This window comes from Rosa rugosa, chromosome 3 (genome assembly GCF_958449725.1).
Source record: "Rosa rugosa chromosome 3, drRosRugo1.1, whole genome shotgun sequence".
Lineage (NCBI taxonomy): Eukaryota > Viridiplantae > Streptophyta > Magnoliopsida > Rosales > Rosaceae > Rosa > Rosa rugosa.
The window spans coordinates 17,605,443-17,628,907 of NC_084822.1; the positions used below are offsets into that span (position 1 = coordinate 17,605,443).

Genomic DNA, 23,465 nt, shown 5'->3' on the forward strand with positions numbered 1-23,465 from the left:
TTCTGCTTTGTTGGATTTATTTGCAGTGATCATAACCTATCAAATGCTGCCATATCTCGCCCAAAACCTGTAATTTATCAAGAACCAGTAGCTCAAATACCCGCCGTAACCCCCACAAGAGTTAATGTCTCTGATCCAAACCTCAGATTCAGATGCAACAACAGGTTCAGGATTCCGAGTATGTAGTGGGAGGGGACGGTTTTGAGAGAGTGTGGAGTTTGGTTGAGGTGGTGGGTAGTGGAAACTTGTGAGCAGAGATTCATGGTGGTCGGCCGGTGTTCATGGCGACTGGGAATGAGAGAGAGAGAGAGAGAGAGAGAGAGAGAGAGAGAGAGAGAGAGAGAGAGAGAGAGAGAGAGAAGATTTTAGATTTGAGTGCGAGGCAGAAGGGAGAGAAAACAAGAGAAAAAAAATTAGAAATTAGATTAAATTTGAAATGTCCATTTTGCCCTTTTTGTGGATTCAAAATCAGAAATGTGGGACCTCCTTGTCGACTCCGGCTCCAGCTCAGCTCATGACATCATCTTCGGAATCAAATTCAAATTTTGGACGAGGTTGATGCAATTTGAGAGATCAGGGATGAGTTTGATTAAAAAAAAATAAAAAAAAAAGAGGGACTGTTTGGCTCTAGTTTTTCTTGAGCTGGTCAACAGTCTCTTTTCTGCGCGGGCGTGCCAGCACCGTTCGGGTGCGGTCGTCGGGGGTGTCCCTTGACCTGACTTCTATCAAGCGATTGTAGACGAGGAGAGCACCAACCTCGTCGTGGGATTCTTTATGCCTCGTGGCGAGGACTTTTGCTGAGCTTTCTTCTTGTTAACATAATCGATACTCAATATTGTAGATTGAGCAGAGCGACATCACCGGGAAGTATTGAGAACTTGCTAAAGCGTGACTTTAGCTTGGCTGGGTTGCTAGGGCGTTACCCTTGCTTGGCTGGTTCTGTAACCGTTGTGGTCGCGGCACTACCGTCGGCTCCCGAGGAGACTAGGACCGAAGCACTTTGACAGAGGATTTGGTGGCACTGAAAGTCGGCTTCCGAGAAGACTAGGACTAGTAGTGTGATCACCGATAAGAGAAAGAAAAGGAGAGGAGTTGCTCTTAGAGAGGTTTGCTCTAGAGAGAACTTAGATCATCTTAGAGATGTTTTGATGTGTGAATGAGTGAATTGTTCTATGTTGTAGCCTCTATTTATAGGCTACCAAGCAACACTATTTGGCATTTAAACAAATCATAATGGAGCACTTATGAGTTTATGGAGCACTTATGAGTTTATGGAATTGTTAGGTTCAAGCACTTAAACACTAATGGAATGTTAGGTTTAAGTCATTTTCTGCTCCCTTATCCCTCAATTTTTATCTCCACTAAGAACTCAGATTCAACCTTCGATTTCTTCATATGAAATGATCCACCATGAATGTAGATTATTGTGGTAAAATTTCAGAATTTATTTCCCTGTGGTTGGGCCAGAAATGCTGCTGGACCTCTTACAGGTCCAGTTTCCAAGTTTTGCTTCTGCAGAAAATTGGACTGTTTGTTTGAAGGTTTTCCACTCCGAACGAGCTTTGGCACTCTTCATAAGAAATGATTAATGGGATGTCTAGAATTAATCTGGAAAGTTTCAACTCATTTGGAGTTCGGATGGTTAGTCCGCCATCCCTCATTTCTTGTCTAGCTCGCTTTCTCCTAGCCGAAGTAGGAAAATGTGCTAAAGTTGATTTTTCATTTCCATGTTTGGTAGGCCTTATTTAGCCTCTTAATAATATATTTTTGAACTTATCGAAAATATATATGTGAGCCACTGATATTGGCTCAATTTCTCCAAGACACGCTTTGTCAAACCAAAATGCTCATTTTGGGTCCAAACATTGCCCCCCAGACCTCGAAGTCAAAGGTCTTCGTCTTGACTGAAGAGGTCTTGAATCAGCACTGCTCTTATAACATCATTGCTCCAAAGCCACTTGTATTGGCTTGACTGATAATACTTGACTGATTCCATATAGGCCTCTAAATAGGCCATAAAGCTTGAATGCCACAATCTGGATTGCCTTTGTTATGAACTGATGCTTCCTTTGCCAACTTTAGTGCCCCCCATGGATCTGGCGAAACTTGGGCAGGTTGTAGGAGATCAGAACTTTAGCGTGCCCCCTATGCGAAGGAGACTGCTTTTGATCGCGAATGAGTATCCTTCTCTTCCTTGGTGGTAGCTTCGCCATGTGTATAGCAACATGTATCTGCCTTGTTTGCGGGCTCTCTGTTGATTTTCTCAAATGTAGGTGTTGAAGCCACTTTCCTGGCTAGATCAAGGCCTATAGTACTTGGCGAAATAAGATGCAAAATAGCAAACTGTTTGCTGTCATTTAATCCTTCGCGAGTCTTATGTCGAAGAGGATGATTAGATCATGGCTATCGACATCATGACGTGTGACCAGGTGAAACCACCGTATCTGCTACAACTTTAGTATCTAAAACCGCATCGGTTTTAATCATGTTTTATTTAAAAAACATCAGGCCACTATGCTGGCCCCGCGGTGGTAGGAAAAGGTGGAATATCTTCACTGTCGCCTTAGATGCGATTCTCAAGATGGAATAATGACTCATTAATTTTTAACTAGGGCCACTCACTGGCCCAGCTAATAAACTAATCTCCAAAAATATCTGAGCTATAAATCAAAGTGTAATGGAGAAGCATCTTCACTGTCGCCTTAAATGCGATTCTCAATATGGAATAATGATTCATTAATTATTAACTAGGGCCACTTACTGGCCCAGCTAATAAATTAATCTCCAGAAAGATCTGAGCTATAAATCAAAGTGTAATGGAGAAGTATCTCCGCTGTCGCCTTAGATGCGATTCTCAAGATGGAATAATAACTCATTAATTATCAACTAGGGCCACTCACTGGCCCAGCTAATAAATTAATCTCCAGTAATATCTGAGCTATAAATCAAGGTGTAATGGAGAAGTGTTCCTCACAACCCAGAAATGGCATCCAAGAAACCATTCGTTATCGATCAGGCAGATGAAATCACTGAGAAAGCCGCATTCACCTGGCGGACTAACATGAGTGTTCGATGTAGAAGTCAGACCGGAGAGGAGAGAAGTCGACTGATGGGCTTTGGTGGCAGCGATAGTCAAGCGAGTCTGGGTCCCACACCTCGCGATCGTTTGCCAGATGATGCTATGGCCTATTATGCGCTTCCCATCCGCCGTCCCATAGCGGCTCTTCGGCAGGTGCCTGGTGATTTTAGCAGTTGGGGACCAAGGAGGAAAGTGGGCTTCTGGCCTACCGTCGCTCCCGAGGAAAAGGTTTGGTATCAGGAGGTCCGAGCGAGAGATTTGGCCCGATGGGATGCGGTGGGTATCACCCAAACCATCGATCTATGCTTCTGTCTTCCCCATAATACTAGCCCTGCACCGCTAGCCGCCGCTCTTTGCTTCTGGAACACCTCCAGCAATACATTCGACTTCCAGTTTGGGCAGATGAGCATAACTCTGCTGGATGTTCTTACCATCACGGGGTTGCCCATTGACTTTGACCCCTATGTGCATGGTCAGTTTGATGGCATTCAATTTTCTTTGAGAATGGATATGGCTGGTCGAGGGCATCACAGCAGATCCTACCCATTCTGGCGCAACTATTACTGTACCCAGCGTGACCATACAGGAGGTATCGCATTCCTGGAATTCTGGCTTTGCAAATTTATCTTTTGCACTTCTTCCAACAAACCTACTGGGCCCTGGAATTCTCTGGCCACTGCTCTCTACAATGGTATTTGCGTTGGCCTTGGGCAACCTGTATTAGGTGCGTTATATCGCTCCCTTTATAGAGCCGTAATGCGCCCCTTCGATACCGAAATTAGTGGTCCCTTCTGGATCCTTGCCTTTTGGCTGCAGATTTATTTCCCTCTCTTCCGTCGCGGTGATATTCCAAAGGAACCTCCAGTTGATTCCCTTTTGGGGAACTGGCTTTGCCGCAACGTAAGGTATCGAGCTCCTCCCTACTCCGAGTGTTTTATTTACTTGTACTTGCTGGGAGAGATGCCGGACCCAAAAATAGTCCTTTCTAGGAGTTTCCCTCCTCCCCTTGACGATGGCTTTCTGCCCAGTGGACGGGATCATAGCGAAAGAGCCCTCCTGTCCTTTCGTCGCGCCATCTCCTGCTTGGATATTCGTCTTGCCACCGACCGCGTAAGTTATGAGCTCTATGCCCCTAACCACTTCGCTCGCCAATTTGGGTTGGCCCAGTTGGTACCCTGGCCTCTGGTTGATTCTGCCAATTACTACACCTCTTGGCGGAGATTAGCCCCACCTGGGTCTGTCCCTTTTCAGAGTCAGTTTACTTTGATAGTGATTCCCCCTTGGGTCAGAGCGCTGTACCCCCTCAACGATGTCGACGAAGATTATGCTGATTGGTGGAAAGAAGTGTCCGTGAACTGTTGGGACCTGCCACATGACGAACTCTTCGTCCTGATCTTTCGTGGCATGAGTATTCCTGGTCCGGAGGACCGCAAGATTCTTGAGCGCTTCTCCAACCCTGCAGCACAACCCCCGCGACCTATTCTAACTTCTCGCTCATCGCGTCCAGGGATACAAATCCACGAGCCTAGGGCAACAGTAAGTTTTTGTCTTTCTTCACCATTCCTTTTCCTTGTGTTGATTTTCCCGCTCTTATTCCTGAGTGTGTTTTGCAGCAAACTACCCAGAGCAGGATAGCCTCTGTTCAGGCCGGGAAACGCAAGGCAATAGCAGAGGAGACTTCTGAGGGAGAGTCTTTGCATGATGAAGATCCCGCTGAGGTAATTTAGTTAAGAATGATCCCAAACTTGTATATTTGGTGCTTCCCCCCTTTTTGAGTTATGACTCTTTTCTCGTACAGGCCACTGCTGTCTTTGCTTGCAAACGCGATCGAGCTCAATTTGTCGAAGAGAGTTTTGAAGATGACGAACCTCTGGGAATGCGATTGGTAAACTCCGACCCCGTCTTATCCTATTTAAATTTTAGAATCTGGGCAGGATCTTCACTATGTATCTTTTGACAGGTCCGTCAAAGGACCACTAATCCCTCTCGCTTAAGCGAGGCTAGACCCTCAGCCACTGCAGAAGAACCAACTCTCTCGCTAGTTCAAGCATCAACTAACCCCGTGGCGCCTCTTCCGTCTCCCACATCTACAGAGCATCTGCAAGGTCCTACCATTCTAATAACGATCTCCGATGACGACTCCTCGGAGGATGAAAGCGTGGAAAGCCACTCTGAGACTTCTGCCGCTTATGAGGAAATGATGACGACAGAGATTCTCGCGGCACTAGAGGTTCAAGAGGTGAATGAGGCGGGGCCTCTTCCTCTTGGTGACCACGTACCAGATATTGACCCGACAGCTCGAGAGGTAAGCCACTGTTTGGCCAATACTTTCCATTTCCCTTTAGATCCAACCCCGCTCTCTGACATTTCTGAACCTGACCAGGATTCTGTTTGTACCGAGGAGGTGGCTGCAAACGCTGCTGGTCTTATCAGCGGGACAGTCGCCCCAGAGATGGAAAATGATACTGACGGTGGTGGTGCCCCCCAAGTCTCGCGAACAAATGAGACAACCGTCGAAGCTGAGGGCTCTGTGCTTGAATCTGCTCCACTTGCCCATGGTGAGCCGCGAGTTGAGTTTCCAGATTCTCCCGCGGCTGAAGGGATAGACCAACCTATTGAAGATGAAGAAACTGAGGAAGCTGTCCACCCTTTTGCATTGGTGGTTCGTGATCCTGTGGCGCCTCTGCTGCCTCCTCCTCCTCCCACCAGATTCGAGAGACTGATGAGGGTGTTGGAGATAACTCCTCCTTCTGCTGTGGATGAGGCTAAGATGGTGCTTCACGAACATCTGGGTCCTCAGGTATTGGAGACAGACATCCTCCTGCGAGTCTTGGAAGCCCTAAGGTATCTTTGCCAGGAGAAGGCATTGACCCTACAGCAATTTAGTGCCATTGATGATCTGCTGAATGAACTTGATGAGGCCCGCCAACGTCAACCGGCCGCGAACGCCCAGGCTCACGACACTCGAGAGGCTATGAATAGCCTCTCTCGAGAAATGGACATCTCTCGCGGTATTTTAAATGAGCGAACCATCCGCCTGCGGGAATTACAAATCCAAAGGTCCGACTTCAAACTTCGGATCGAGGACCTCCATACCGGTTTAGCCTTTGTTGAAAACGCGATTGCTACAGAAGAAGCCTAACTCGATGAACCTCTGGCTGCTTCTGAAGAAATGGGCCGCAACCTGGCCCATCTCAGAGAACGGGCCACTCAGGCCGAAGCAAATGCTATTGCGGCGAAACTCCGCGTGGAGGAACTTTGCTTGAAATTGAGCTTTGCGGGCCAATCTCTGTAGGCCCCCTCGAAAACCGTTCGGTCTCCTCACATGCTGTTAATCCCTTCTTTTCCGAGATTTTAGGCATTAATCACTCGTTGAAAAACAACGGTCGTGAAAAAATAATCTCGTGAATAGAACAGTTACCTCCTCGAAAACCGTTCGGTTTCCCCACATGCTATTAATCCCTTTTTTCCCGAGATTTGGAATCACTAATCTCGATTTACTGACATCGGTTTTGAAATTGAGCTTCATCCAAGGGTGGGGATTTGCCTGAAGTCCCTATAAATAGTTGTATTTCAGGAAGGGAATACTCACAACAACTTTTCTGAAATATTCGAGAAATGGCCTTTCAATCCTTGCTTCTTTTTCTCCTTCTTCACAAATCTTCCCCTCATGAAATGACCTTTAGCCTCTAAATTTTAGGCTTTATGGCGTAATCTTAAGCCTGAGTTAGGCCTCATGGCGTAATCTTAGGCAACCCCTTGTTTCGTCCTTTCTGGAGTCTGTAACAACAATGCCAGGCTTCAGATTGGTTTAGAAACGCGAGGGGGGCTCCGAGTGTGGGATCCACGATCTTGCGAGATCATCTTTGTCATAATCCTACACACGGAGCGAAACGGAGAAAGGGAGGACGGCCACTCTGAGGTTCGTCTTTCCTCCTCTGTTTCCTTCCTTCTGGACCCGGCCCGTGTTGTGCCCTCCAGATGGAAAGGGCTTTGGTTCTCACCTCCTTCTCCCCCTTTCTCTTCTTGATAGAATCTTGGAGGGATGAGAAGGGCTGGACTCTTTAAAAGAATGGGTTCAAGCCACAGAATGGCTGTTCCTATACTTCACGTCCAACTAATGGTGGTTACCAAGGCTAGAGGGGGTGCAGAGACTCAAGCTGATATTCGGTTCCTTCACTCTCTGCCCCTCCAGGAGATAATGGCGCGGCTCAACCCGGCGTTGGATTCCATAGCTGCTTCCAATTGAGGGGGCTTGGAGGCTCCATTTTCTTTCACTGGAGTCTCCCCTTCTCATGGATAATGGCGTTGGCCAAGCCTATGTTGTATTCCTTTGCCGCTTCCATGTAAAGGGGCGCGGCTCAACCCGACGTTGGATTCCATAGCTGCTTCCACTTGAGAAAAGATTCAGAAGATAATCCAAAGATTCCTGTTTTGTATTCTAGCCACTTTTGGCTTTGTAATGAATGTACTGCTTTTGGCCGCAAAGCCACTTTATGAATACAATAATATTTTCTTATCCTGATATCCAAATATTCGTGAGAAGCCAATAATTGTGTCTCGCAAGGCCCCAAATATAAGCCCCTATAGTTGTATATTGAAAATAATATGAACTTTTTTTTAAAAAAAATATGCTCCGCGTCAAAAAGAGACTCGCGGTGAGGGTTTTGAGAAAATATGTATCTTTTGGATCCACTTGCTGGCTCCCAACTCAAAACTCTTAGCGCCAATAATTCCTTCTTTTCCGAGATTTAAGGCACTAATCACTCGTTGAAAAACAACAGTCGTGAAAAATAATCTCGTGAAAAGAACAGTTACCTCCTCGAAAACCGTTCGGTTTCCCCACATGCTATTAATCCTTTAATAATAGCTAACTCCTCAAAAACCGCTCCTCCCATGCTGCTAGTCCCTTTTTTCCCGAGATTTGGAATCACTAATCTCGATTTACTGACATCGATTTGACTCCTCTTTGACCGTCCATCCAAGGGTGGATATTTGCATGCCTATATCTTCCTCCACATTATAAACCCAAATTTCCAATCCCGAAATCATTTCATCAACTCGAATATTTCTAACAGCAATCTTTCTTAATTACTCATCATCATCACTCTTCAATTCTTGCATTCTCTCAACCCATCACCAATGGAACCACAAACCCAGCAACCAACCGAGGATGGAGGAAGCAACAAAGCAGCCGCAAATAGTGCTAACATGCTTTATAAGCGGAGTAGGTGGACTCCCACTACAGATCAGATAAGAATCCTCAAGGAGCTTTTCTACAATAAGGGAGTTAGGTCCCCAACTGTAGAGCAGGTTGAGAGGATCTATCTCCAGCTGAAATGGTACGGCGAGATCGAGTTCAAGAACGTCTATTTTTGGTTCGTGAACCAAAGGGCTCGGGAGAAGCAGAAGAAGAAGTCCACTTCGGATGTTCATGTGCCCATGCAAAGATCAGGGCTTGTTGGTGATGACAATGTTGCCAATTCATCTGCACCTGCTTCTGCTTCTTCTGCTGGTGTGATGATTGTTGTTAACGGGCAGATGGGGAACTATGGTGGTTATGGATCTATGAACATGGAGATTGAAACCCTTCCTCTGTTCCCCATGCATGGTGAGGACATCTTTGGCAACATGAAGACTACTTCCGATGGAGGTGGCGATCACGGTGGTGGCTCTCACATTTCCCTTGAGCTCAGCCTTTCCTGCGAGGGCAAAGCTGGAAAAAGTTTCCGGAGCCGCTGACTCGGCTTAGTAGCTTCGCGAGTGTAGGGACACTTAGAATTGCCCCCTAAGAGTTGTATTTATGACTTTTTTATTTTATTTTAGCCATAATTTTGGAGATTGAAACCCTTCACAGACAGTTGAAAGGGCATCCTAAGACTCAAAACAAAACAAAAACTAGAACAACACATAAAGTGACGCAACATACAAGAAAAAACGTTTTGGACTTAGGGATATTTCTCTTCTCCTTTAGGTAACTCCTTTGGAACATGACCAGGTGAAGAGAGGAACGATTTTGGCGGAGCTCAGCTCACTTGATTGACAGGGGACGAGACCCTTTGTCAGCACTTCTCGTATCCAAACTAGACCTTAGACATCACATCCCATTGGATGCGCCCGATGAAGAAGATATTTACCAAAAATTCATTTTGACTCTAATAATAAACAAACAACCAACGAAATAAAGAACAAAGATAAACAAAAACTGAAATATGAATATAAAACTTAAAACAAAGTTAACGAAATTATTATTATTATTATTTTTTTTTTTTTTTTTTTTTATAAGTAGTTGAATTCAATAAGACAAAGTGCATCAAGGTTTAGACATGCGGCCCAAGTATAGTGGCCTAGACACAAATTTTCTTTCAAATCCTTTGGGCAACCTTACTGAAATGGCCAGGTGGGGGAGGGCGAACAAGAGAGGCAGAATCCATTTTGGCATGAGCTACTCCCACATAGTGGTTTAGGCCCATTTGCACGCACTTCTGGATTCAAGAACCTGTCATGAACGTTGTCCCCTTTCTAGACACCATTTCACATAGGCTATACTTACTAAGATGAGAAATGTCATAAGTGTGAAGACAGTTCAACAAGTGTTAATAAAAGCCGCCCTTAACCTTAAGAGACCTGAACTAGGCATCAATAAGGAGTTTAGGCCAATATTAACAAAAGAGACTTCACCTATTCCGTTATGATTCACAACCCCTTACCAAATTCAACTTTTTTTTTTTCTTTTTTTTTTTTTAATATAAATGACGAAAATAAAAGTGAAAACTGAAAATTGACAGGAAATTAAAAACAAAGAAAGAAGTTAGCAGCACTATGTTTAGCTAACCTCCAGAAGGCCACGGGGGAGGCCATCTATGCTTCACTCCAAGCTCAGATGCGTAAAAATTTATAGCATGAAAACCCCCCTTGTGAGAGCTTGAAGGAAAGCAACAAAGATACTTCGCGTGCCAAAATTGGAAGAAATTTAGCTCGTAGGAGGAGTAATCTTGCCCCCCAAGTATCTTTGTTGGCATAGAATTAGCCACAGATTGGCCATTATAGACGACCACTTGTTGGTTTGAATTCTCATGATCAAGAGCCTCAAAAACGACAATTTGGTCGCCTAGATCATATTTAATCACCGCTTGGCTATTAGAATTTTTAAGAAATTCATGTTGGTGATCAACAGAATGAACATGAGCTCCATCTTGCCCCCCAAGAATCTGATCAGTAGCCACATATATGGCTGGGTCAGTGGAGAATTCAGATATTTGTTCAGAGACAACTTTATTGTCAGAAGAACAATCTTGTGGATCATCTTCTCCAAAAGCAGCCTCTGTGTAAGGCTGTGATTCTCCAGTGAGGCGTTTAGGTTTATCGCCATCTGTAGGCAATTCAACCTCAGAAACCACCTCTTCGCGAGCAGATTCTTGACTTTTCAATTCTCCTTGATGCGAATTAGCCAAGGTAGAACCTTCCTCGCGTAAGGTCGTGAACTCAGATGTGATGTTCGCGGCAGGTTGGGCAGTCTGTTTGTCTCTGCTCGAGAAAAGCTTTTGTGACTGCTCTTTAGCTTTCTGAGCATTCTGATTCATTCGCTGCTTCAACTCGCGAATTCGTTGTTCCCTTTTCGCAATCGAAGCTGCCAGATGCTTCCCATAATTTTCACTATGCAGTGTAAGGATGCGAAGCCTCTCGTCCAGGCTAGCATCTGGTGGAATGATGAGTGGTTCGAACTCATCATCAATGTCAATATTGCCAATGGTGGCAACATTGGCCATCTTGTCACTTTAGGAATTTCTTTTGGTAAAGATTTTCCCCTGACATCCCAATGATGGCGAACACAAAAAGACTCTAGTGTTATCCAGATTATCCCACCGGGCGTGCCAAAATGTTTGTTTTGAAGCCCGGTGGTTGAATGTGCTTCAAGAGAAATACTTCTGATGTAGTCCCACTGGGCGTGCCAAAATGTTTGGCTCCAGTTTTTCTTGAGCTGGTCAACAGTCTCTTTTCTGCGCGGGCGTGCCAGCACCATTCGGGTGCGGTCGTCGGGGGTGTCCCTTGACCTGACTTCTATCAAGCGATTGTAGACGAGGAGAGCACCAACCTCGTCGTGGGATTCTTTATGCCTCGTGGCGAGGACTTTTGCTGAGCTTTCTTCTTGTTAACACAATCGATACTCAATATTGTAGATTGAGCAGAGCGACATCACCGGGAAGTATTGAGAACTTGCTAAAGCGTGACTTTAGCTTGGCTGGGTTGCTAGGGCGTTACCCTTGCTTGGCTGGTTCTGTAACCGTTGTGGTCGCGGCACTACCGTCGGCTCCCGAGGAGACTAGGACCGAAGCACTTTGACAGAGGATTTGGTGGCACTGAAAGTCGGCTTCCGAGAAGACTAGGACTAGTAGTGTGATCACCGATAAGAGAAAGAAAAGGAGAGGAGTTGCTCTTAGAGAGGTTTGCTCTAGAGAGAACTTAGATCATCTTAGAGATGTTTTGATGTGTGAATGAGTGAATTGTTCTATGTTGTAGCCTCTATTTATAGGCTACCAAGCAACACTATTTGGCATTTAAACAAATCATAATGGAGCACTTATGAGTTTATGGAGCACTTATGAGTTTATGGAATTGTTAGGTTCAAGCACTTAAACACTAATGGAATGTTAGGTTTAAGTCATTTTCTGCTCCCTTATCCCTCAATTTTTATCTCCACTAAGAACTCAGATTCAACCTTCGATTTCTTCATATGAAATGATCCACCATGAATGTAGATTATTGTGGTAAAATTTCAGAATTTATTTCCCTGTGGTTGGGCCAGAAATGCTGCTGGACCTCTTACAGGTCCAGTTTCCAAGTTTTGCTTCTGCAGAAAATTGGACTGTTTGTTTGAAGGTTTTCCACTCCGAACGAGCTTTGGCACTCTTCATAAGAAATGATTAATGGGATGTCTAGAATTAATCTGGAAAGTTTCAACTCATTTGGAGTTCGGATGGTTAGTCCGCCATCCCTCATTTCTTGTCTAGCTCGCTTTCTCCTAGCCGAAGTAGGAAAATGTGCTAAAGTTGATTTTTCATTTCCATGTTTGGTAGGCCTTATTTAGCCTCTTAATAATATATTTTTGAACTTATCGAAAATATATATGTGAGCCACTGATATTGGCTCAATTTCTCCAAGACACGCTTTGTCAAACCAAAATGCTCATTTTGGGTCCAAACAGGGACCAAACTGATGTTTAGCCTAAAGTTTGAGGGACTAAACTGAATTTAGTCCATAAATAAAATACTTGCAATTTTTTTTTCATTTTAACACTAGAATGATCGAATCCTAATCTAATTTAATGTCAACTTAATTCGGATCCTCCTTAACCTCGATATGTGGTTTAGTAGATGTATTTAGTCCCCACACAGGAATATTCAAGATGTGAAACTCTCACGTCCTTCGTTTGAACGCTTAGTTCGCTTAGTGTAATTGTTAAATTATAAATGTGGCTAGATCGGAGGGGTTGCAATGTCATGTTGGTTGTCCGGACCTCCAAATGATTAGTCTGTCCGCAGATTAGTTCTTAGACCTAAAACTCCTTCACCGCTTGGTTTAGAAGCAAATTGAATAAACAGATAACAAATTTATATCTTTTAGGATATAATCCAACCAACACTCTTTCGCGACTTGGGTTAACTTCAAAACTTATAATATTTCATTAGAAATATTGCGGGATCTTTCCTTCCTTAAAATAATGTCATTTCTAACAAAGGCATCATACATATCGATCATTCATATGAGTTTGTCAAACATAGATCTGAGCAAATTCATGAAACTAGACCCAAAAAAATACCTTACATGACAGCAAATCATGAAACATGACCATTATTTTCATTTTTTTTTCACTGAAAACCTTGAATTTATACCAAAAAGAAATGAGAACAGTTGCGAAATAGTAAGAACTACAATATTTTCCTATCCAAACAATACCAGTTCATTTTGGTTTGTCGTAATGATTTGTTACAACTCTCCTACACTACACATAAGAGGTTAAAAACCCCCTTAAGAATGAAAATAAAATCTTTACACCGGAAGTCCAACGAAGTCACTAATACACCAGATGCAATATCCCTCCCAAGAATCCCAGCCTCATCGCAAGCCCAATGTTGAGAGAATGCAGCTCCACGTGTTCCGTGTTGGAGTTTGAATGTTGAATAATTGGCTTAAGTTATAATAGTTTATAATTGTGTACACATCAAACTTGGTATATTCACTAAATTGAAGTGGCTAAGAGGCAATCTGGCAATGACTCCTATGGCTCGTTATTTTGTAGGAAATGACTATCTTGCAGATGGGTTCTTTAAACTCAATGTATTGTCAACTGATAATTGGTTAATAGCATGTTAGATTAGGTCATTTCATCATTCTTTACATAGAATTGTGCAATTCTTAGCACCACCTTTCAAAATAAAGATGAGGCAACGAATATGTTTAAAACATAGAACCTAAAAGTATGAGAATCAACATGATAAAAAAATAAAGATCATAAGATCGGATAGAGAATTTGATAATACAAATACAATAAATTTTTCTTCTCAAGAAAGTATTCATCAAACAACTGAACCTTACACCATTTTGTTGTGATATTGCATATCGCACGAATAACACATTAAAGACATGATCAATTCTATGTTAAATATTAAATAATTCTCGAGTTCCACATGATCTACGGTTACGCTTTTTAATATTAAATAATTCTTTACCTGCGGTCGGGAAAGTTAGACTGATCAGACACCAAGCTCAGGTGCTCATCGACATAGGCAGATGAAGTAATTGGATCCTTAACATTGTATTCCCAGAGTAAACCTCCCGATTCCTGGAGTGAACATAGCAGTGGTCAATGTGCTATGTAATACACTGAATATGAATAAACGAAACACCATCTTTTACAATATTTTAGGGAACACAATTGCAATTCAATGATCAAGCAATCAGTGTCATTTTGCAAAATGTCTGAATATAATAAAAAATTGAACCCAAGCCTAAACATTTATAGACAATGGTTGCTCAAGTTTTATTGGAAGAGAGATCACCATTAAGTCTTGCAAATCCAGAAAAGTGGATGCAATACCCATATGTCTATCAGATCCTATTAAAAGATAACAGAAATGAACACATTACCTTTTGATCCTATTGTTCTATTGGCAAACAAACAAAGAAAATAAACATGATTTGTCATGAAGAAAATTTATACAAATATAAACATTACAGATTACAAATTAAGAAGAGGTCCCGGAACTTACGAGTTCGAGTGAATAGATGTTTCCATCTCTGGAACAGACAAGTAGCTGTGAATCATAAACAAAACAAGATAAGTTTATACAATGTGAAAGGGTTGCAGGATAGAATGTCCAAAATTAGGGGGTGACATGCTTACAGTTTCAGGACAAGTCCAACTTTATGATAATCAGGCAATTTGAACAGTCAACTTTACATTAGGATTTCTTGAAAAGAGCGTAAAAAGAAACATAAATTCAAAGAAATTTTGCATGAATATTTCTCTATGGAAAGAAATGCAGTTACCCAATATTGACAAAGTTCTCATAGTCAAGCTAAGGTGGCTCACATCTCTTGCCATTGGGTGATATAAAATGACACTAATCCACCATTGACGTCGACGTTGAATTATTAATGGGATGACTCCCAAGTCTCACCCTCACACGCCTCCACTTGACCTTCACAATCTCACTTTGCTAGTTTGCCACGCCTAGTCGACAGGAGGAACCCGAAAAGACATCTCCGTCCTCCCTTCCCCCCCCCCCAAACCCGACACCTGCGAGGGCATTTTCGGAAAAGGACCCGTCCGTCGTCCGCCTCAGCAGCAACCTGTTCCTAATATTTAAGAGCAGAATCGTAATTTACGTGCACAACTCAAAGTCCAAACCATTTGGTGACGCTGTTTAGTGTTTACACTTGCACCGTCCACCTTTCACCAACTAATTACTTGTTTGTTTGGGTTGCCCAATCAAACTCGACCTTTTAACTTTTTAGCAATGATTTTTCATACCATTTTGGTTGAGAGTTAGTGACCAAAATGGGATCGAGAAAATAGTCATTGAATGATTTATAGGCTTTTGTCTAGCTTGGTTAGAAAATTTAATTTTTATTCATCAATGGGTGTTATTATTTTTGTTTATCCTTCAAAATTGAGAAAATAAATCGCATTCACACCACCACACACCCGCCGCCTGTCCCATCGTTTCCTCATTGATGCTTGTGACACTAAGTGACTAACAACATTCTTTATTTCCTTTTTTTTTCTCTTTTTGTTTTATGTAGATTACTCTCTTTGTTACATGTCTCCCTACAACAAGATATTTTTTTTTATCTCTTATTACTATAACAACACTCACCCCTAGACAAATATCTTCTTTCCCCCACAACAAGATATTTTTTCATCGCATATTACTTACTATAACAACACTCACCCTTAGACAAATATCTTGTTACATGCAAATGTTGATTATGTATTACATGTATCAAATAGCGGACTAACGTGGTTTATACTAAATAGCATTTTTCTGGTTTATGACTATTTCTAGTTGCTAGCAGTACGCGGCTTAGCACATTAGACCAAAAAATTGTTTCAATCGCGTGTAAGGTAGAATTGTCACTCTTGAGCTTGATAATATGGAATTCTGGATCTAAATTCTTAAAAAAAAAAAATCAGAATCATATCCAAATTATTCTCATTTTACCGAGCTGCAACTCAATGTCAAATATCAGTGGAATACACTTTACTAGGAAGTAGTGTATGATTCCTATCTATCCACAAAGAGAACAACAGAATGAAGTTTTTTTTTTTGTTTTTTTTTTCGAGAAAACAGAATGAAGTTTCTTTGATTTCATTGTTTATGTATAGTGTTAATAAAAAGAGATAAAAAGAGAATAAGGAATTTCTTCAAGATATTTTCCTCCTCTTTTTTATCCGAAATTAGTCTCCATGATATGATACTTTGCTGGAACGTGAAAAGCACGGAATGCGTACTACGCACTCCGCGTACTGCAAAAGACACCACCCCTACAAAACCCCGCAATTATCACCTACTCTTCACCCCACTGTAACCCCGGTACAACCCCTACTCACCTCCCCAAATCCAATTTTTTAATCTCGAGAGGGGGGATAAAGAAGCGAACGGCGTCAGTCTAAAACCGTGAACGGCGTTAACCCAAAGCCTCCCTAAAAACGACCTCACAGAGAGAGAAGGATTCTTTCTGCAACCAACAAAGAAGAAGCGAGAGCAGCAGCAGTGTCTCTCTCTCTCACTTTCTCTCTCTACAAGTCGCACTTTCTCTCTCTAGCCTCCCGTCGCTCTCCGAATGCGCGGCTCCGTCACGGCAGGTCTGTGTTTGATTGCGTGTTGTGCTTGGAACGATGTGGATTACGGTTGTCATAATAGTAGTGAGATTTTGTGATTGAGTTTTAGAGGCCTAGGGATTTGATTTTTTGATTTCGAAAGTTTGACTGTGAATTCCATAATTTTTGCTCTAAATTCGGATCCTCCTTCTGACCTATCTAGTGGGATTAATATTTGCTATTTTGGGGGCATTATTTTTGGTTTTTTATTTTTTTTTATTTTTTGGAGTTAGACTTAATCTTTCACTCTGTTCCTTGAGAGTAGCAGATTGAATCGATGCCTGGAATTCTATATATTTTCGAGCAATATATATATATATATTTACTGTTTTTATTTTTTGTGTTGTCGGTGTTGAAAAAAAAAATTATAAAAAAAAGGAAAGAAAGAAAGTGGGACAAACAAATAAAAAATTGTTTTTGTCTAGTTCTTGAAGAACTAGAGGGGTTTATTTGACAGTCCCATTATTGGTCTCACTGTGTATTGAAGTGGATAATGGAAGAGCTTTAAGATTCGGATATTATTTGGAATTGGGTAAATTTTATATTCGTTTGATGGGGTTTTTAATTGGGAAGTTTGTTTTTGATCTGAGTTTCTTTTTGCGGTGTGTAGTTTGGGAGTTTATATCCTATTCATGATATTGCATATTTGCTTAAACTTTTGGCGGTATTCATGATGGTTTGTTTCGTTTATATGATTGCAGAGGAACAGCTATTTATGGGATTCAGCGTGTGGTGATTATCAGTTGAGTTTTTAAGTTTGAGTAATGCGTGGTATAGTTGAGGGTTAGTATTGTAAGTTCAAAGTGCAGTGTATTGGGAGGATGGGGTCTGCTTGTTGTGTCGCGGCTAGAGACAAGACAATAACAACCAGAGCTAATAGTGAAAATCTGCATCGTAATGTTCGATATTCACCCACGTGGAGCTTTCGATGGGATAACAGAGTCGGGGTAGCAGCTGAAGACACTTCTGTAAGTTGGCTTTCTGATGGGATTAGCAGAAATGATGGATCTGAAGTTAAATTTGAGTCGGCATGTGTATCAGAAGAGGGAAGTCCGTTGGAACATTTACAAAGACATGCCACGCAGAAGTCTATAGTTTCTGAAGGAACTGCTGGGAGTGTGAGAACCCCTGCTTCAGGTAAATTCTTATCCTCTATTTTTGATTCAGAAATCTATATTTGGTTCAAGATTTTGCTTTTGTCCTTTGCCAAAGTTCTTGTTATGAAATTCACTGGTTCGATAGACGAATAGTCGATTACAAATTCTTTGTTGCATTGTCATGTGGAGTTATGCTGTCTTAGTCTTGTATTCTTTTTGCAAGTTGGCCAAGCATTTTGTGTGTGCCATATTGTCTTCAGGATTACATGCTTATAGGAGGCATTGGCATCCTGAACAAACAATTTCTGCATCCAATAAAAAAAATTTAAAGGTTGAAGTACAAAGGAGGGTGAAGTAATTTGATTTACCTAGGTTTCAACTAGTTCAGGTTTAATCAGTTTCCTTCTAACCTAATAAGGATGGTAAAAAATGATCTCTTTCTATATTGTTGCAAATGCTGTTCGTACTGAAGAATTTTGGATATAAACAAGGCTATTGAGTTCATAAAATGCACATTCATAATGGTTTATCTGCATTTAGTCCAAACAACAGTGCTGAGTGCTGACATAGTTGCCAAATAGATACAAATTTCCATGGAAGGCCAGACTCCAAGCTACGGTTGACTATGGTGAGCCATGTGTTGCCAAATATGACTGATGAGGATGATGATAGAATTTTGTAAGAAAGACACTAACCAGATGAAGTTTCATGTAAAAAGTCCTTAAATGTGAACATGGATGGAATAAAAGGATTGCTTTTTCTCTTTTGGTGCTGCAGTATTTATTGAAGCCATATTAATTAGAGACGACGACTGAATGAGTTTTAAAGAAAGTATGAAAAATATAGCTGCATGGACATCACTGCACATAGGACTGGGGTGTTTGCAAACTATACAATCACAGCGTCAAAGGTTTATACCACATTATATAAATTAGATACAGCAGCTCTGATTGACACACTTGGTTGATTAGAGTCCTGTACCTGCGGATGCTTGTTATACTTCTCCCAGTCTTTTTTGTTGATAGCTCTTCACATTGTAGGTTGGAGAGTTTTTGGGCTTTTTCATGTTGACTAAGAAGTGCAGGTTTATATTACATTATTTTGATTACTCAAATAAGCTTTAAGCATTTAATAAATCATTATTACATTTTACATATATATATATATATATATATATATATATATATATTCAATAGGTGTTAAAATTTGTCTAGCCAATTGGCTATTGGTAATGGAATTTCCTTAAGAATGAGGGTGAAGGATGAGTTTTAAGGTTCTATCACCAATGGGTGCTTGTGTTGTGTTCTTTCTGTATTCCAAAATGTAGTCCGCTTTTCCTGATGCCCCAATTGTAGTTCGAATGCTAAAATAGTTGTTCTTTATAACTTCAAACACTAATCTGGTATCCAATCTTAAATGCATTGTTGGTATTCATGATTGGTTGTTTTGATTTCCTTTGACTGGCTTGTCAGTGGGATAGGTGAATTTTCTATTGCCTATTGCCTATTTCCTTGTCTATAAAGCAAGCTTGTGTCCTGTGGTTCTATAGAAGAAGATGAGATTGCATAGATGTGGCAGCTTTTCAAAAAGTTATTATATTATTTCCTGGAAAAGCTAACCTTATAGGATTTTAGAACTTATATGTGAAGCTCCTTGGCTGTTTTGATTATCTTGGAATGTAGCTTGATATCTCAGGGCAATTGCATCATACACCATATGATATAACACAAAGTAAAACATCTATTTTTTTACTTGCTGATTAGCATACTATGTTTGTTTCTTTTCTCCAACTGGTTTACTATTTAAAGTGGAATATGATTTGGGGTTATTGGTTAGTTAGATGGCAGTACAGATATGTTTAATTAATTTCTCCCTTGTAAATGTTAGTTGTACCATGACATTTTCCGCTGATCTATTTATACATGTCTATGGCAGATCAATCTATTTCAAGAAACATTTCCATGGATGCCAGTCTAGAACAGGTAGATCATATACGAGTGAGGCACTTTCTGCTATGATTTAAGCACCATATAGCATTCCATAAATATTATATTTTTAACTCCCTCGTTTGTGGATTAATTTGTAGACAAAGGAGTCAACGGAATCCCCAACAGTGTCATACCCGTCTCCTGCCAAGCTATCAGTTTCATTGCCTTCTACTTCATCCTTGTCCGCGTCCCCGATGTCATCCCAATATCACCTGCCTCCTGCTAGCTCAACCCCGTCGAGGTGTCCTCGCTGTTCTCCTAGACATCAGCTATTAAGGCAAGTATCTGACAGCCGAATTCCAGGAAACAAATCACCAAGCTACCTCTCAATATCTGAAGATAGGGCAAGGCTCCCTTCATGGAGCAATGAATCTGCTAGGGGCTCCCGTGGTGGGTCTTCAGATAGTTGGTCTATGCATGCATTTTCTGAGCTCATGGCCACATCTAATAGAGAAAGGTGGTCTTTTGATACTGAATCCTTTGGCTTTAATCGTGAGAAGATAACTAGATCCAATAGCAGAATATCAGCTTCCCCCTCCGTTGATTTGCAGACATGTGGGATTTGCTCAAAGCTATTAACTGAGAAATCTTCGTGGAGTGGCCAAAAGTTTATTGTGAACAATGAGCTCTCTGTGGTTGCAGTGCTAACATGTGGGCATTCTTATCACGCTGAGTGTTTGGAGCATATGACGCCTGATATCAACAAGTATGACCCAGCTTGCCCTGTTTGCACCTTTGGGGAGAAACAGATCCATAAGTTGTCTGAAAAGGCATTGAAAGCTGAAATGGATTTGAAGGCTAGAAATAAGAGATCAAGGAATCGGGTGCTAGATCTTGATAGTGATTCTGCTGTGTTTGATCGCTTGAAAGGCAGTGGACATCAAGGAAAGGGTCCTAAGATGGCATCCAGTTCCAGCATGAGAAACTCCTCGGGAAAGCCTTTTTTGAGACGGCTCTCATTTGGCTCCAAGAGTGCTCGAGCCCTGTCGGAGAATCATTCTACCAGAAAGAAGGGGTTCTTCTGGGCAAAATCTAGCAAGATGTGAGCTCACGTAGTGATGTTTGACAGGTGAGCCCAACTGTTAATTCATGTAATTAGTAAAAAGCTATATTACTTTTTGGCTCAAAACCATAATTTATCAACATGGTATGTTCTGGATTAGGTTTAGTTGGCACTGAAGTCAAAATTTCATGTCCAAATATGGGAGCTATGTTGTCTTACATAGAATGGAATTCTTTTTTTGGTTCTTGTTGGACTTATAATTGTTATTTTATACAGATTCCAGTATTGGTTCTTCTTTTGAAATATCAGTTGGATAAAGGGTTGTGAAGAGCACACATATCGTGTCACTGTAAACATCTGCAACTGCATACAGTCTTGACATTCAACAGGGTTAGCTTTTGGAGTTACACTGTAAAGAAGAAAACATGGAATATATAGAACAGTGATTTATAGTGAAAGAATTAGAAATGGAAATGCATAAATGATTTATGATCTGATTCGTATTTTTGTACAGATTCTTTTGTTTTTGCTTGATTGCATTCATATCAAAATGAAGTTATGTATGGTAGATGGATCCTGGATTTGCCAAAAAGCAACAAAATCTTTCTGCAGGGGGGTTGTCTTGTAATACTATGCGATTTTCATTGACAGAGATTTCTGTTAGTTGTAGATATTGATTAGAGCGAAAACGCAGGGGACGAAAAACTTAGAAAGTTCAAAGTTTGATGATCTAAAGAAGTCTTATTACCTCATTTCATTACTTTACTTACAAAAATTTGATTGGGAATGTATTCTCGATACTGACGTGATTCAACCTTTGCTATATTCTGTGATAACTGATGTTATTTTCACTTTTTTGAATTGCAACTGAAGTTTTTCATAGGAGTTTAAAGGTGAAGAAAATGGAATTTGCTCTGCTAAAAAATATCACATCTTTATACGCCTGAAAATTTGTTATTTCCTCATCTTAATTGTGGATTTGTAGTTGAACCGTTCACTTTGGCTGTGTGGCTCTATGAACTCTTATACTGTGTGGTTTAGAAGTACCATGTGATGTGCTAGAAAATGGTATAATGTTTTAACATACAATGAAGCTAAATCAAAAGACTAGATTTGATTCCGCATTACTAGATATGTTGGATTAATACATGACCAAGACATGTTCTACAGCATTTCAAAAAGAAAAAAGAAAAAAGATGTTCTACAGATATCTATGATTTAACTCTTTCCATTTGCCACAACTTACTTTCATGAATGTGATGGGCTTACTATGTTGCTTTTGTGGGTTTGTCTATTAGGTTTTGACTTTCGTTGTTCTAATACCACTCTCAAATTTCACCTGTGTGTACAAATTTATATTTTTACACAAAACAAAACAGTGTCCTTCATGAACTCATTTCAGAAAACAGAATTACCTCTACCCATTCCTTGCCCAAAATGCATGGTGAGATTAATTGTGATTGACATAGATACAGTAAGAGAACTTTCTCTAATCTAGACATCTAGTCACATCATTCAATATGTTAGGTTTTTGTCTAACTTCCCAGATGGTCTGTGCCCCAACCCAAGCCTCTTTGCCTCCATAGATATTGAAGTTGGAGACTGCATGAATCATAGTGGCGAGTGACTGAGTAATTCAAGAAGATGAGTTCTCCTACATAACCAGCTTTCCTTGCTCCAACAATGGCAATACTCAGTACTATTATTCATCATCATGGCTACGTACTCTTACCAAGTTATCATCCTCGTCGTGTGAAGTGGAGATTAAGGGCATTTTTAGCCTTGGCGACTCGCACTCCGATACAGGGGGTTATTTTGCTGCATTTTCACACGGGAGCACGCAATCAAAAGACTCCAGTTTTACTTTCCTAGGGAGTCGAGCCGGTCGCCTGATCGCGGATTTCTCGTAAATTCCTCCATATATTACCATGACGTATAAATTAGAGATATGATTATATTTTGAGCTAAGCTTTCTTAATATAGTAGTACTAATTAAAGATATGATTATATTTTGAGCTAAGCTTTCTTAATAGGGTTTTACTTCTTCAGTGATCATTTTAATCTTCAGTGCAGCTGATGGTCTTGGCTTCCCATTTCTGCCGTCGGTTCACTTCAATTTCAGATATGGCGCAAACTTTGCAACAATGGGATCAGCTGTTCTAGTGCCAAACAGTATCTCTGCACCAGTAAACCCCCCGACCACAAGCCCACTCACTCTGGACTTTCAGCTCGGACAGTTTAAGGCTTCCCAAAACCGAGTGCTTCATCAATTGCAATACAATAATTCCAAGCCAGCTGGTGAGGGTAAATATGTATACATACATTCGCTTGATTGATTCATTTTTACTTAACCGGAAGTATGACTGCATATATTCATTAATTGATGAACTTAATGATGACTAATTACTTAATTAGTGTTCAATTAGGATCTAAACCATGTGAGAGGGAGAGACAATCCAGACGTAGTATAATCAAAATCCTCACAATTAATACAACAAAGTTTCTATTGAGACCTCCAAATTTGCTCATCTGACCTCTCTACTCTCTACACCTCCTTCTTGCTTTTAAGTACCCAATGTTTGCTCACTAGACCTCCTTTTGAATTCCTAAAATAACCTTAGTTATATTATTCACATACAAAACAATAAATTACTCATTATACCTCTAATTCACTCACTACACCTCCATTTGTTTTTGTTTTTTTTTTTTGCATGCAAACACAAAAAGTTACCCAAACAAAATTTCTAGAACTTTCGTTCATGAATCAAACGGTCAGAACTCTCTCATTTAATTGAAACAAAAATATTTACAACACAATCTGACAATTAAGTAGCGCCCTAATTGAATAGTTCCAAAGTAAAATAAATCATGATCCTAGCTAGAACCATACTTGCAGCACGCACACACAGATTGA

The 23,465-nt window shown here is 40.9% G+C and overlaps 1 protein-coding gene across 5 annotated transcripts; it reads left to right on the plus strand.

Moving 5' to 3' along the window:
* The first annotated feature begins 16,145 nt into the window (after positions 1-16,145).
* On the plus strand, positions 16,146-22,976 carry LOC133736338 (uncharacterized). Of its 5 annotated transcripts, none has more exons than XM_062163797.1 (5): positions 16,146-16,448; positions 17,165-17,600; positions 19,496-19,557; positions 19,647-20,617; positions 22,620-22,976. In XM_062163797.1, exons 2-4 carry the CDS (start codon positions 17,285-17,287, stop codon positions 20,592-20,594), a joined length of 1,326 nt encoding a protein of 441 aa, XP_062019781.1. In that variant the 5' UTR covers positions 16,146-16,448; positions 17,165-17,284; the 3' UTR covers positions 20,595-20,617; positions 22,620-22,976. The 5 variants fall into 5 exon arrangements, with proteins under 5 accessions (XP_062019781.1, XP_062019780.1, XP_062019779.1 ...); XM_062163796.1 differs by having other exon boundaries at positions 22,625-22,976; XM_062163794.1 differs by lacking the exon at positions 22,620-22,976 and adding an exon at positions 20,828-21,119 and having other exon boundaries at positions 16,148-16,448.
* Positions 22,977-23,465: the final 489 nt, after the last annotated feature.